The following is a 17,247-nucleotide window of genomic DNA, read 5'->3' on the forward strand; positions in this document are numbered from 1 at the left end:
CACTGTTGTTTGTCCAGCTGATGGTTGTATCTGAGAGTTGTCACTGTTTGTATGTCCAGCTGATGGCTGTATCAGAGAGTTGTCACTGTTGTTTGTCCAGCTGATGGCTGTATCTGAGAGTTGTCACTGTTGTTTTGTCCAGCTGATGACTGTATCTGAAAGTTGTCACTGTTGTTTTGTCCAGCTGATGGCTGTATCTGAGAGTTGTCACTGTTTTTTATCCAGCTGATGGCTGTATCTGAGAGTTGTCACTGTTGTTTGTCCAGCTGATGGCTGTATCTGAAAGTTGTCACTGTTGTTTTGTCCAGCTGATGGCTGTATCTGAGAGTTGTCACTGTTGTTTGTCCAGCTGATGGCTGTATCTGTGAGTTGTCACTGTTTTTTATCCAGCTGATGGCTGTATCTGAGAGTTGTCACTGTTGTTTGTCCAGCTGATGGCTGTATCTGAGAGTTGTCACTGTTGTTTTGTCCAGCTGATGGCTGTATCTGTGAGTTGTCACTGTTTGTTTGTCCACCTGATGGCTGTATCTGAGAGTTGTCACTGTTGTTTTGTCCAGCTGATGGCTGTATCTGTGAGTTGTCACTGTTTGTTTGTCCACCTGATGGCTGTATCTGAGAGTTGTCACTGTTGTTTGTCCATCTGATGGCTGTATCAGGCTGTAATCACAACAATGGGGTTCTGACAATCACTGTCACATGTCCCTTTTATAATTGAGCCTTTTGTGAAAAATCAATGTATAAATTACATGCAGCAACAATGGAAATAGCTGCAATTTTTGGTAATTATCTCGGAAATTTAATGGTAATGTGTTAATGGTGTTAGTATGATGAGGAAAGGTGACACAGTAGAATCTTCAGTTTGTGTAAGAGATTTATATTCTATCTCTGATACATTAAAGTACATGCATTATATTAAAACAGATCCTTCCATTATGTACATTACCTGATCAATACGTATGAAATGGCCATAAAGTCTGTATAAACTCTTGTTGTACTGGACATATACACCAGACACTACAGACAGGAAACTCCTCACAACATACAAAGTCTGTAGCTAATTGTTTGTGTTAATAAATTGATCTTGAAAATGACCACTTTGTACTGAGTGGAAACAATGCTGTATATAAGTTCTATTTCAGCAACTAATTCACTTCATATTTAGAAAATTATATTGGTTTCCTTGGTAACCAATTTCGACAAATTGTTATTGTTTTCTTTATACTGAAGGCATTAAAATTCTTATTCATTGAAACAATTAAGGACTTCATCTTGGGATTGTACCTGAGGGAGGGGCCCAGCTGCTTACTTCATTTAGGGATGGTACATTTGTACCTGAGGGAGGGGACCAGCTGCTTACTTCATTTAGGGATGGTACCTGAGGGAGGGGACCAGCTGCTTACTTCATTTAGGGATTGTACCTGAGGGAGGGGACCAGCTGCTTACTTCATTTAGGGATGGTACCTGAGGGAGGGGCCCAGCTTACTTCATTTAGGGATGGTACCTGAGGGAGGGGCCCAACTTACTTCATTTAGGGATGGTACCTGAGGGAGGGGCCCAACTTACTTCATTTAGGGATGGTACCTGAGGGAGGGGCCCAACTTACTTCATTTAGGGATGGTACCTGAGGGAGGGGCCCAACTTACCTCATTTAGGGATGGTACCTGAGGGAGGGGCCCAACTTACTTCATTTAGGGATGGTACCTGAGGGAGGGGCCCAACTTACTTCATTTAGGGATGGTACCTGAGGGAGGGGCCCAACTTACTTCATTTAGGGATGGTACCTGAGGGAGGGGCCCAACTTACTTCATTTAGGGATTGTACCTGAGGGAGGGGACCAACTTAATTCATTTAGGGGTTGTACCTGAGGGAGGGGACCAAGCTTACCTCATTTAGGGATTGTACCTGAGGGAGGGGCCCAGCTGCTTACTTCATTTAGGGATGGTACATTTGTACCTGAGGGAGGGGACCAGCTGCTTACTTCATTTAGGGATGGTACCTGAGGGAGGGGACCAGCTGCTTACTTCATTTAGGGATTGTACCTGAGGGAGGGGACCAGCTGCTTACTTCATTTAGGGATGGTACCTGAGGGAGGGGCCCAGCTTACTTCATTTAGGGATGGTACCTGAGGGAGGGGCCCAACTTACTTCATTTAGGGATGGTACCTGAGGGAGGGGCCCAACTTACCTCATTTAGGGATGGTACCTGAGGGAGGGGCCCAACTTACTTCATTTAGGGATGGTACCTGAGGGAGGGGCCCAACTTACTTCATTTAGGGATGGTACCTGAGGGAGGGGCCCAACTTACCTCATTTAGGGATGGTACCTGAGGGAGGGGCCCAACTTACTTCATTTAGGGATGGTACCTGAGGGAGGGGCCCAACTTACTTCATTTAGGGATGGTACCTGAGGGAGGGGCCCAACTTACTTCATTTAGGGATGGTACCTGAGGGAGAGGCCCAACTTACTTCATTTAGGGATTGTACCTGAGGGAGGGGACCAACTTAATTCATTTAGGGGTTGTACCTGAGGGAGGGGACCAAGCTTACCTCATTTAGGGATTGTACCTGAGGGAGGGGCCCAACTTACTTCATTTAGGGATTGTACCTGAGGGAGGGGCCCAACTTACCTCATTTAGGGGTTGTACCTGAGGGAGGGGACCAAGCTTACCTCATTTAGGGATTGTACCTGAGGGAGGGGCCCAACTTACTTCATTTAGGGGTTGTACCTGAGGGAGGGGCCCAACTTACTTCATTTAGGGGTTGTACCTGAGGGAGGGGACCAAGCTTACCTCATTTAGGGATGGTACCTGAGGGAGGGGAGCAAGCTTTCATCATTTAGGGATTGCACTTCAGGGAGGGGCCTGATTCTGATTGATACTTTGACCTCTGTTCTGATTGATACTTTGACCTCTGTTCTGATTGATACTTTGACCTCTGTTCTGATTGATACTTTGACCTCTGTTCTGATTGATACTTTGACCTCTGTTCTGATTAATGCTTTGACATCTGTTGGTTTGACCTCTGCTCTGGTTGATGCTCTGACCTCTGGCTTGGTTTGTTCAAATGAGGTGTTGGTTTGATCTTCAAACATAATATACATGTATGCATCACATTTCCAAAGTGATATATTCACAGTGAGAACTGATCAGGTATGTGACATGTTCACAGGGCAGCGTTGACATATTCCAGAACAGTAATCAGCGCTGTTGACCGACTGAATCGTGACAGATGACAGAGGAAGTGTCATCAGTAGCTAAGTGGTACTAGACGGCAGACTCTCACACACAATTGAGCTAAGCTTTTCTACCATTATTGTCATCTTTGACAATGGAGTTGTCTGATAATGTGTTCCAGTTAATGATTGTCAATACTGATGCTGTGATTTAATGTTCCCTCCTTACTCCAGCCAGTGGCTAATGTCTGTATATGTCTGATCACAGCCACTGTGCTAATTAAACCAAGGAAACTGGAAAACATTACTCTAAATCTGGTGTTTATGTTTCATCAAATTAATCTGTTGAAAATGCAAAAAGTAATCATTGTACTGACACAGTGATAACTTATTGTAATGACCCAGTGATAACTTATTGTACTGACACAGTAATTCCTTATTGTACTGACAGTGATTCCTTATTGTACTGACCCAGTGATTCCTTATTGTACTGACACAGTGATTACTTATTGTACTGACATTGATTACTTATTGTACTGACCCAGTGATTCCTTATTGTACTGACACAGTGATTCCTTATTGTACTGACAGTGATTACTTATTGTATTGACACAGTGATTCCTTATTGTACTGACACAGTGATAACTTATTGTACTGACCCAGTGATTCCTTATTGTACTGACACAGTGATTACTTATTGTACTGACCCAGTATTTCCTTATTTTACTGACCCAGTGATTACTTATTGTACTGACCCAGTAATTACTTAGTGTACTGACCCAGTAATTACTTATTGTACTGACAGTGAGTCCTTATTGTACTGACACAGTGATAACTTATTGTACTGACCCAGTGATTCCTTATTGTACTGACCCAGTGATTCCTTATGGTACTGACACAGTGATTACTTATTGTACTGACCCAGTATTTCCTTATTTTACCGACCCAGTGATTACTTATTGTACTGACCCAGTGATTACTTATTGTACTGACACAGTGATTACTTATTGTACTGACACAGTGATTCCTTATTGTACTGACCGGTGATTCCTTATTGTACTGACCCAGTAATTACTTGTTGTACTGACCCAGTGATTACTTATTGTACTGACACAGTGATTCCTTATTGTACTGACACAATGATTACTTATTGTACTGACACAGTGATTACTTATTGTACTGACACATGATTACTTATTGTACTGACCCAGTGATTCCTTATTGTACTGACACAGTGATTCCTTATTGTACTGACACTGATTCCTTATTGTACTGACCCAGTGATTCCTTATTGTACTGACACAGTGATTACTAATTGTACTGACCGGTGATTCCTTATTGCACTGACCCAGTAATTCCTTATTGTACTGACAGTGATTCCTTATTGTACTGACACACTGATTCCTTATTGTACTGACCCAGTGATTACTTATTGTACTGACACAGTGACTCCTTATTGTACTGACACAGTGATTCCTTATTGTACTGACCCAGTGATTCCTTATTGTACTGACACAGTGATTCCTTATTGTACTGACATTGATTCCTTATTGTACTGACCCAGTGATTCCTTATTGTACTGACCGGTGATTCCTTATTGCACTGACACAGTGATTCCTTATTGTACTGAAAGTGATTCCTTATTGTACTGACACACTGATTCCTTATTGTACTGACCCAGTGATTACTTATTGTACTGACACAGTGATTCCTTATTGTACTGACACAATTATTCCTTATTGTACTGACACAGTGATTCCTTATTGTATTGACCCAGTGATTCCTTATTGTACTGACACAGTGATTCCTTATTGTACTGATAGTGATTCCTTATTGTATTGACACAGTGATTCCTTATTGTACTGACACAGTGATAACTTATTGTACTGACCCAGTGATTCCTTATTGTACTGACATTGATTCCTTATTGTACTAACCCAGTGATTACTTATTGTACTGACCGGTGATTCTTTATTGCACTGACACAGTGATTCCTTATTGTACTGACAGTGATTCCTTATTGTACTTACACACTGATTCCTTATTGTACTGACCCAGTGATTACTTATTGTACTGACACAGTGATTCCTTATTGTACTGACACAGTTATTCCTTATTGTACTGACACAGTGATTCCTTATTGTACTGACCCAGTGATTACTTATTGTACTGACACAGTGATTCCTTATTGTACTGACCCAGTAATTCCTTATTGCACTGACACAGTGATTCCTTATTTTACTGACAGTGATTCCTTATTGTACTGACACAATGATTACTTATTGTACTGACACAGTGATTCCTTATTGTACTGACCGAGTAATTCCTTATTGCACTGACACAGTGATTCCTTATTGTACTGACAGTGATTCCTTATTGTACTGACACAATGATTACTTATTGTACTGACACAGTGATTACTTATTGTACTGACACAGTGATTCCTTATTGTACTGACAGTGATTACTTATTGTACTGACACACTGATTCCCTATTGTACTGACACACTGATTACTTATTGTACTGACAATGATTACTTATTGTACTGACACAGTGATTACTTATTGTACTGACACAGTGATTCCTTATTGTACTGACCCAGTGATTACTTGTTGTGCTGACAAAGTGATTCCTTATTGTACTGACACAGTGATTCCTTATTGTACTGACCCAGTGATTCCTTATTGTACTGACACAGTGATTACTTATTGTGCTGACACAGTGATTACTTACTATACTGACACAGTGATTCCTTATTGTACTGACCCAGTGATTCCTTATTGTACTGACACAGTGATTCCTTATTGTACTGACACAGTGATTACTTATTGTACTGACACAGTGATTACTTATTATACTAACAGTGATTCCTTATTGTACTGACACAGTGATTCCTTATTGTAATGATAATGATCACTTATTGTATTGACCCAGTGATTCCTTATTGTACTGACCAAGTAATTCCTTATTGCACTGACACACTGATTCCTTATTGTACTGACACAGTGATTCCTTATTGTACTGACACAGTGATTACTTATTGTACTGACACAGTGATTCCTTATTGTACTGACAGTGATTACTTATTGTACTGACACACTGATTCCTTATTGTACTGACCCAGTGATTACTTATTGTACTGACAATGATTACTTATTGTACTGACACAGTTATTACTTATTGTACTGACCTAGTGATTCCTTATTGTACTGACCCAGTGATTACTTATTGTGCTGACAAAGTGATTCCTTATTATACTGACCCAGTGATTACTTATTGTACTGACCCAGTGATTCCTTATTGTACTGACACAGTGATTACTTATTGTGCTGACACAGTGATTACTTATTATACTGACACAGTGATTCCTTATTGTACTGACCCAGTGATTCCTTATTGCACTGACACACTGATTCCTTATTGTACTGACCCAGTGATTACTTATTGTACTGACACAGTGATTCCTTATTGTACTGACACAGTTATTCCTTATTGTACTGACACAGTGATTCCTTATTGTACTGACCCAGTGATTACTTATTGTACTGACACAGTGATTCCTTATTGTACTGACCAAGTAATTCCTTATTGCACTGACACAGTGATTCCTTATTGTACTGACAGTGATTCCTTATTGTACTGACACAGTTATTACTTATTGTACTGACCTAGTGATTCCTTATTGTACTGACCCAGTGATTACTTATTGTGCTGACAAAGTGATTCCTTATTATACTGACCCAGTGATTACTTATTGTACTGACCCAGTGATTCCTTATTGTACTGACACAGTGATTACTTATTGTGCTGACACAGTGATTACTTATTATACTGACACAGTGATTCCTTATTGTACTGACCCAGTGATTACTTATTGTGCTGACAAAGTGATTCCTTATTATACTGACACAGTGATTCCTTATTGTACTGACCCAGTGATTCCTTATTGTACTGACACAGTGATTACTTATTGTGCTGACACAGTGATTACTTATCATACTGACACAGTGATTCCTTATTGTACTGACCCAGTGATTCCTTATTGCACTGACACAGTGTTTACTTATTGTACTGACACAGTGATTACTTATTATACTGACAGTGATTCCTTATTGTACTGACACAGTGATTCCTTATTGTAATGATAATGATCACTTATTGTATTGACCCAGTGATTCCTTATTGTACTGACACAGTGATTCCTTATTGTACTGATAGTGATTACTTATTGTATTGACACAGTGATTCCTTATTGTACTGACACAGTGATAACTTATTGTACTGACCCAGTGATTCCTTATTGTACTGACACAGTGATTACTTATTGTACTGACCCAGTATTTCCTTATTGTACTGACCCAGTGATTACTTATTGTACTGACCCAGTAATTACTTGTTGTACTAACCCAGTGATTACTTATTGTACTGACACAGTGATTCCTTATTGTACTGACACAATGATTACTTATTGTACTGACACAGTGATTACTTATTGTACTGACACAATGATTACTTATTGTACTGACCCAGTGATTACTTATTGTACTGACACCATGATTACTTATTGTACTGACCCAGTGGTTCCTTATTGTACTGACCCAGTGATTCCTTATTGTACTGACATTGATTCCTTATTGTACTGACCCAGTGATTACTTATTGTACTGACCGGTGATTCCTTATTGCACTGACACAGTGATTCCTTATTGTACTGACAGTGATTCCTTATTGTACTGACACAGTGATTCCTTATTGTACTGACCCAGTGATTACTTATTGTACTGACACAGTTATTCCTTATTGTACTGACACAGTGATTCCTTATTGTACTGACACAGTGATTCCTTATTGTACTGACACAATGATTACTTATTGTACTGACACAGTGATTACTTATTGTACTGACACAATGATTACTTATTGTACTGACCCAGTGATTACTAATTGTACTGACACAGTTATTCCTTATTGTACTGACACAGTGATTCCTTATTGTACTGACACAGTGATTCCTTATTTTACTGACCCAGTGATTACTTATTGTACTGACACAGTGATTCCTTATTGTACTGACCCAGTAATTCCTTATTGTACTGACAGTGATTCCCTATTGTACTGACACAATGATTACTTATTGTACTGACACAGTGATTACTTATTGTACTGACACAGTGATTACTTATTGTACTGAGAGTGATTACTTATTGTACTGACACACTGATTCCTTATTGTACTGACCCAGTGATTACTTATTGTACTGACAATGATTACTTATTGTACTGACACAGTGATTACTTATTGTACCGACACAGTGATTCCTTATTGTACTGACCCAGTGATTACTTATTGTGCTGACAAAGTGATTCCTTATTGTACTGACCCAGTGATTCCTTATTGTACTGACCCAGTGATTCCTTATTGTACTGACACAGTGATTACTTATTGTGCTGACACAGTGATTACTTATTATACTGACACAGTGATTCCTTATTGTACTGACCCAGTGATTCCTTATTGCACTGACACAGTGTTTACTTATTGTACTGACACAGTGATTACTTATTATACTGACAGTGATTCCTTATTGTACTGACACAGTGATTCCTTATTGTAATGATAATGATCACTTATTGTATTGACCCAGTGATTCCTTATTGTACTGACACAGTGATTCCTTATTGTACTGATAGTGATTACTTATTGTATTGACACAGTGATTCCTTATTGTACTGACACAGTGATAACTTATTGTACTGACCCAGTGATTCCTTATTGTACTGACACAGTGATTACTTATTGTACTGACCCAGTATTTCCTTATTGTACTGACCCAGTGATTACTTATTGTACTGACCCAGTAATTACTTGTTGTACTAACCCAGTGATTACTTATTGTACTGACACAGTGATTCCTTATTGTACTGACACAATGATTACTTATTGTACTGACACAGTGATTACTTATTGTACTGACACAATGATTACTTATTGTACTGACCCAGTGATTACTTATTGTACTGACACAATGATTACTTATTGTACTGACCCAGTGGTTCCTTATTGTACTGACCCAGTGATTCCTTATTGTACTGACATTGATTCCTTATTGTACTGACCCAGTGATTACTTATTGTACTGACCGGTGATTCCTTATTGCACTGACACAGTGATTCCTTATTGTACTGACAGTGATTCCTTATTGTACTGACACAGTGATTCCTTATTGTACTGACCCAGTGATTACTTATTGTACTGACACAGTTATTCCTTATTGTACTGACACAGTGATTCCTTATTGTACTGACACAGTGATTCCTTATTGTACTGACACAATGATTACTTATTGTACTGACACAGTGATTACTTATTGTACTGACACAATGATTACTTATTGTACTGACCCAGTGATTACTAATTGTACTGACACAGTTATTCCTTATTGTACTGACACAGTGATTCCTTATTGTACTGACACAGTGATTCCTTATTTTACTGACCCAGTGATTACTTATTGTACTGACACAGTGATTCCTTATTGTACTGACCCAGTAATTCCTTATTGTACTGACAGTGATTCCCTATTGTACTGACACAATGATTACTTATTGTACTGACACAGTGATTACTTATTGTACTGACACAGTGATTACTTATTGTACTGAGAGTGATTACTTATTGTACTGACACACTGATTCCTTATTGTACTGACCCAGTGATTACTTATTGTACTGACAATGATTACTTATTGTACTGACACAGTGATTACTTATTGTACCGACACAGTGATTCCTTATTGTACTGACACAGTGATTCCTTATTGTACTGACCCAGTGATTACTTATTGTACTGACACAGTTATTCCTTATTGTACTGACACAGTGATTCCTTATTGTACTGACACAGTGATTCCTTATTGTACTGACACAATGATTACTTATTGTACTGACACAGTGATTACTTATTGTACTGACACAATGATTACTTATTGTACTGACCCAGTGATTACTAATTGTACTGACACAGTTATTCCTTATTGTACTGACACAGTGATTCCTTATTGTACTGACACAGTGATTCCTTATTTTACTGACCCAGTGATTACTTATTGTACTGACACAGTGATTCCTTATTGTACTGACCCAGTAATTCCTTATTGTACTGACAGTGATTCCCTATTGTACTGACACAATGATTACTTATTGTACTGACACAGTGATTACTTATTGTACTGACACAGTGATTACTTATTGTACTGAGAGTGATTACTTATTGTACTGACACACTGATTCCTTATTGTACTGACCCAGTGATTACTTATTGTACTGACAATGATTACTTATTGTACTGACACAGTGATTACTTATTGTACCGACACAGTGATTCCTTATTGTACTGACCCAGTGATTACTTATTGTGCTGACAAAGTGATTCCTTATTGTACTGACACAGTGATTCCTTATTGTACTGACCCAGTGATTCCTTATTGTACTGACACAGTGATTACTTATTGTGCTGACACAGTGATTACTTATTATACTGACACAGTGATTACTTATTATACTGACAGTGATTCCTTATTGTACTGACACAGTGATTCCTTATTGTAATGATAATGATCACTTATTGTATTGACCCAGTGATTCCTTATTGTACTGACACAGTGATTCCTTATTGTACTGATAGTGATTCCTTATTTTACTGACCCAGTGATTCCTTATTGTACTGACCCAGTGATTCCTTATTGTACTGACACAGTGATTCCTTATTGTACTGATAGTGATTCCTTATTTTACTGACCCAGTGATTCCTTATTGTACTGACCCAGTGATTACTTATTGTACTGACACAGTGATTCCTTATTGTACTGACAATGATTCCTTATTGTACTTACACATTTATTCCTTAGTGGAAGATTCATTTGTTATTTGAAAGGTAACAATGTGTTGTATTTTTACCTGTAAAGTGACAGAGCCTGTTGAAGATTTACCTCTTCTAATGTATTTAAACTATAAAAGGTAAAAGTATGAGTTATATATTTTACCTGTAAAAGGTAACCGATTGTGGTATGTATTTTACCTGTAAAAGGTAACAGACTGTGGTATGTATTTTACCTGTAATAGGTAACCGTCTGTGGTATGTATTTTACCTGTAAAAGGTAACAGACTGTGGTATGTATTTTACCTGTAAAAGGTAACAGACTGTGGTATGTATTTTACCTGTAAAAGGTTAACCGTCTGTGGTTTGTATTTTACCTGTAAAAGGTAACCGTCTGTGGTATGTATTTTACCTGTAAAAGGTAATAGTATGTATTATATAATTTACCTGTAAAAGGTAACAGACTGTGGTATGTATTTTACCTGTAAAAGGTAACAGACTGTGGTATGTATTTTACCTGTAAAAGGTAACAGACTGTGGTATGTATTTTACCTGTAAAAGGTAACAGACTGTGGTATGTATTTTACCTGCAAAAGGTAACCATTTGTGGTATGTATTTTACCAGTAAGAGGTGGTTTATAAAGTTTTATATTTTACCTGTATTTCTAATGTTTGTATGCTCTATCCACAGCTGGTGAACTGGGGAGGGTACCGCTTGGAGGTAGGCTTGCCTGGAATCTTTTCAGCATTGTGTCCAATTTTACTAATCTGAATCACAGCACTGGCACTGAAATAACATGTGTATTCCACCAATGTACATACAGTAGATATATATATATATAAATATATATATATACCTGGTTGTAGTTATCTATAATGGCATTGTGATGCAAATGTAACACTTTATATTCAATTAAACAAAACATGAAAATTTTAACATGGCATCCATTATTTCTGAATAAAGCATACTAGTTTTTTTCTTTTTGATAAACCTTTGAACCTCTGTGTAGTTAACACCATTGATCAGAAGCAATTTTCTGTTACTAGCTGATATGATTTCCTTTTGTAAAATCTAATCTGCACAACCTTCATCAATTATGAATAAAATTCATTGGATCATTAACGAAATCGATGCTTTTTCTGAATGAGAAATGTTTTTGATTTAGTTTTTTAATGTTTTTGATAAGTTTCCATTGGGATAGGTCGTTATTGACATGTGCACAGTGTTACGATAAATGACCAACGATAATGATGTCAGTATCGGTAAACAATCTACACAGATCATGATAGAACTGACATACAACCAGCTATATATATATATCTGATGATTGTATTGGCAATATCCCGGAAGTATATCCTTGGTACGCTACTGGCTAGCAAGTAACCAATCAGCTTTTATATATATATATATACAAAAAATTCCCAGAAGTAAATACTGCAAACTGTTGTAAACATTCAGCTCCCTTGTTGTTTACTTGTATAGAACAATTATTGAAAATGAAAATAATTGAGCAGTAATTTGTATTGATAGTTTTTAAAGTGTGTCATCTGTCTGTAGGCCAAGTGGGTTTTCTCTGTGAGCTCCAGTCTGACCGCATACAATGTAAGACCTTATGTACGTTTCCATCCAGGCCAACAAAACTGATTGGTGAACGTTGATGTAACAATGTTTCACAATTGTGATAAAGATATATAAATTTGGTCCCTTGTGTGTGGGGAAGTCACAAGCTAATGTCACTAGTCCATTATTCATATCCGTATCTACGTTACTTTAGTATCAAACCTTCCAGTCTTGTCATCAATTAAATATTACGAATGGTATATAGCTTTGAAAAATCAATGAAGAAGTATATCATATATATGGCTTATTTCAGCATCAAAGAAATTTTATACCCTTACATAAACTTTATCTATTTTTACACCAATTGCAAAACAAGCTATCTGTATCGAAATAGCACTCTTGTTGGCCCAGATGGAAATGCCCAAGGGATCTCCAGAGAAAACCCAGGTGGTCAGGCAGGCAATGGAACCCTGATCGCCTCAATGATTGGCCAGTGTCATTACACCACTCGACCAACCAGAAAACTCTCCCCTGATGTTGCCAATATTTCACTATCACACTTGCATCTTGAATGTGTTTATAACATGTTTTAATTAATATAATTTAGATTTTTGTTTATCTGAAACAGTTGATGCATGAGATCCAAGGATGTCGATCTTGTGTAGAGATTTCTAATTTTAAGTAATTACTTTAACAACTGTTTCTAGTCATCAATAATGTGTATGCATGCCACAATTAAGTGTATGTATACACTTATTAACCCTTGATAAGGTTCACTAATAGATTTATAGACCTGGAAATTTACACCATCAAAGAATTCTTGTGGAATTCAATCAGTAAACTTAGATATAATTATCAAATCATGACGCTGGATATATACATATACATTGTATATATATATGTGATTTGGGTGAAGAAATAAATATATTGAAATAAAAATTTGACAACATGTCTTTCTAATTCAATAAAAATCTATACCTGACAGAGTGATAAGGTCCAACCCTTCCTATCCTCTTTTCTCTTTTTCATTACTTTTCTCTTTTCTATTGACATTATTAGTATCCCAATCTGTTGATTTCTCTAATAATTAAATATACTGTAGTATATACAAGTATAAAAATATACAATAGTTTCTTACAGTTGTGTATTTCACTTTAGAATAGCATGTTTTAGTTAATGAATTTTAAACTTTCTTGACAATTATGCATGTGACTCCAATCCAGTTGGATAATAATTTGAGAACACTTGAGTTAGTAGTATTCACATCTGGTAACCTATACAATTTAATGATGTAACACGGTATGTACAGTACAGGGAATCTCTTTTGCAGAAAGACTTGAAATATTTTGATAAGTTAGCTGTTAGCTCAGCTATCTAGGATACAGTCAGCATGCAAATTTGATTAATTGTCCATTGATTGATATTTGAAGTGCTACTATTCTAGAACAGTTAAATAAATTTTGATCAAATTTGGTCTGTGCCATTGACTGATTTTTGTAATGAATAGTCCATACAGTAACAGAGAGTCTAATCCCTCCTCTCATTGACAAAGTGGTTAAGTCCAAATGGAGCAAATAGAGGCAAAACTTTAAAAAAAAATTGCTTCCAGTATGGTTTAAGTACTGAAAAAAGACTAATTCGACCAAATTTGAGCTGGAACATCTTTTGGCCAAGGGGACTCACACATTGTTGTTAAATGAAAGCTTTAGGGCAGATATTATGCCGCTGCATAATCTTACAGTTACATATAAAATAAAGATAATCTTGCAGATATCAATAAAAAACCAGAAGGCAACTAATACACATGTAGGTAATCATAGCGTCATTGGATGTATGTAAATTATAACAATTTTGGAACCATGAAGTGGTCGATATATATGTATATATACAATGTTTTTTTTATATGGCACAATTTGTCACAATTGATGATATGTGTTTTAGTTAGATAAAACAAATGCATCAAACCAAACCTCAGGATTTATCTGTGGAGAAATTAATTAATTTATATGGTTCAGTGTGTTGCAGCATTAAAAGAGCTGATTTTCAGGAACATCCTTTTACAAGGTCTTGGCATAGACATTGCTTAATTAGTCTTGCTTTTCTGATTGATCATAAGCTTTCTGTTAGAGAAGCAGTAACATAATGTTTAAAATTTATGGAAATTTATAGTCAAAACCCCAAAAATAGGGCCCCACATGAAAGTGCAGGTGCCCTATAGTAATCACCGTGTCCATCTGTCTGTCTGTCCCTCTGTCTGACTGTCCATCAGCACTTATATTTCGTGCAATAACTGAAGTTTCCTTGGGCTAGTTGAACTCAAACTTCATTTAGTGCTTTCTTTTTGAAAGAGCTTGCTTGGAATTGCTTTTCTGTGTCAAAGGTCAATGATCAAGGTCACTATTGCTAAATATAGAAAATCAGCTTTCATGCAATACCTTCAGTTTGATTTTGCCAGTCAAACTGGTACTTTCAAACGATCTACCTCAAGCTTCATGCAGTGCTTTCTTATTGGAAGTGTTTGCTTAAAATTGATTTACAGTTGGAAAGGTCAAAAGTCAAGGTCACTGTTACTATAAATAGAAAATAAGTTTCCTTGAAATAACATGAGTTTCCTTTGTGCACATCAAACTCATACTCATACTTCATAGAGTGCTTCCTTATTGAAATTACACTCTTGGGATTGTTTTTCTGTGTCAAAAGTCAAAGGTCAAGGTCACTTGCTAAATATAGAAAATTAGTTTCCATGCAATAGCTTGAGTTTGAGTTATGCCAATCAAATTGATACTCCATACAATTCTTCTTCCTTAAAATGTTTGCTTGCAATTCCTTTTCAGGATTGAAGGTTAAAGGTCAAGGTCACATTTATTTTAGATAGAAGTATTCATGGATATTTGCTCCATATTCTAAGGTCTTTAAATGTATCAGTTATTATGTGTTTTTTTGGCTTTTATGGCAGAGAGTATTAATGATTTGCCAGTAATCTGTCAGTCTGACTGACCATCCAGACTTTCGACTTATGGGTTTAAAACATTCCTTAAGGTGAAGATCAAGGTCGCTGTTACTAAAAACATAACTACGAATATACTTTAAAGTACATCATTTAAGGCCCTTACAGAAGGCAATTAATGTTCTAAAATAGCACAGAAATGCAGATGTGCAATAGGAATTTATGCAACTTAATAGTTTTACAAGCCATGCAGGTTAGTATAGTGATGCATATCTCACTGCAGCACTTGGGTTGATATCCATCATGTAATGTTAGATACACAAGAGATTTACGGCTGCAGCCATTCACACAGGTATGGTACTCTAGGGTGGTAATATTCTATATCAACACTGGGTATAGAAGTAATGAAATGAATTATATACAATGTGTCACTTTATAGTTATGTCCATGACCATGGTTGTTCGTCACTTAAATAATTACCAATAGTATCTCTTTGCTCTGTCAGAAAAGGTACATTTCAAAATACATTTTAAAGTATTTCCAATTTCTGTGATGCATTCAAGTCAAACTTGTCAATGAAGAAAAAATGTGGCCTTATAATGGGTAGGGAGGTGACCTTTGTATAGAGGTCCATATACAATAGAATTGTGTTATATTGGGACTTAAAACCATGTGGGCATGATAGTCATTATAAACACCAATAATAATATAACTGACATGTTAATTAAACCTTGCCAACTCTATTTAATATCATCATACCGTAGACAGGAAAATTTACAACTATATACAGACAATATATATATCATTTAAATTTCTGTCTGGAATTTGAGTTCCAACAGTAAAATCGGTAAGAATTTACATGTCTGGGTTAATATAAGATGCCTTTCTCCTGACCGTCTAGAACGTGGCACTTGTAATGTCTCTGGTCATTAACCAATCACAGACACCAGATATCCACCAGTCAGTTATTTCTCTGATTCTTAAACATTTATATTCAAGAGAGTGTTTACAAGAAAATGAAAATAAGTACGGTAATTAACCAATATTATCTGAGGAAATTGTCAACTACAACTTGTAGGTCTTTCTCATTTGTGTGTATAAAGAAGGCTCTAGGACAGACCCTCTGTATTGTGTAGGCTATAGGACATATCCTCTATATTGTGTAGGCAATAGGACATATCCTCTATATTGTGTAGGCAATAGGAAAGATCCTGTGTATTGTGTTGGCAATAGGACAGACCCTCTGTATTGTGTTGGCAATAGGACAGACCCTTTGTATTTTATAGGCAATAGGACAGACCCTCTGTATTGTGTAGGCAATAGGACAGATCCTCTGTATAGTGTAGGCAATAGGACAGACCATCTATATTGTGTAGGCAATAGGACAGGCCCTCTGTATTGTGTAGGCAATAGGACAGACCCTCTGTATTGTGTTGGCAATAGGACAGACCATCTGTATTGTGTAGGCAATAGGACCGACCCTGTGTATTGTTAAGGCAATAGGACAGACCATCTGTATTGTGTAGGCAATAGGACAGACCCTCTGTATTGTGTAGGCAATAGGACCGACCCTGTGTATTGTTTAGGCAATAGGACAGACCATCTGTATTGTGTAGGCAATAGGACAGACCCTCTGTATTGTGTAGGCAATAGGACAGACCCTCTGTATTGTGTAGGCAATAGGACAGACCCTCT

General features: G+C 37.0%; 1 protein-coding gene across 1 annotated transcript in view; it reads right to left on the minus strand.

Moving 5' to 3' along the window:
* The window catches only part of LOC117333915 (probable GPI-anchored adhesin-like protein PGA55), a 29,482-nt gene that overhangs the window by 416 nt on the left and 11,819 nt on the right, over positions 1–17,247 (minus strand). The window contains exon 3 of the mRNA XM_033893331.1: positions 418–657. Coding sequence (XP_033749222.1) covers positions 418–657 — 240 coding nt within the window. The remainder of the gene's footprint in view (positions 1–417; positions 658–17,247) is intronic.

The sequence above is a fragment of the Pecten maximus genome, chromosome 9 (genome assembly GCF_902652985.1).
Source record: "Pecten maximus chromosome 9, xPecMax1.1, whole genome shotgun sequence".
Classification (NCBI taxonomy): domain Eukaryota; kingdom Metazoa; phylum Mollusca; class Bivalvia; order Pectinida; family Pectinidae; genus Pecten; species Pecten maximus.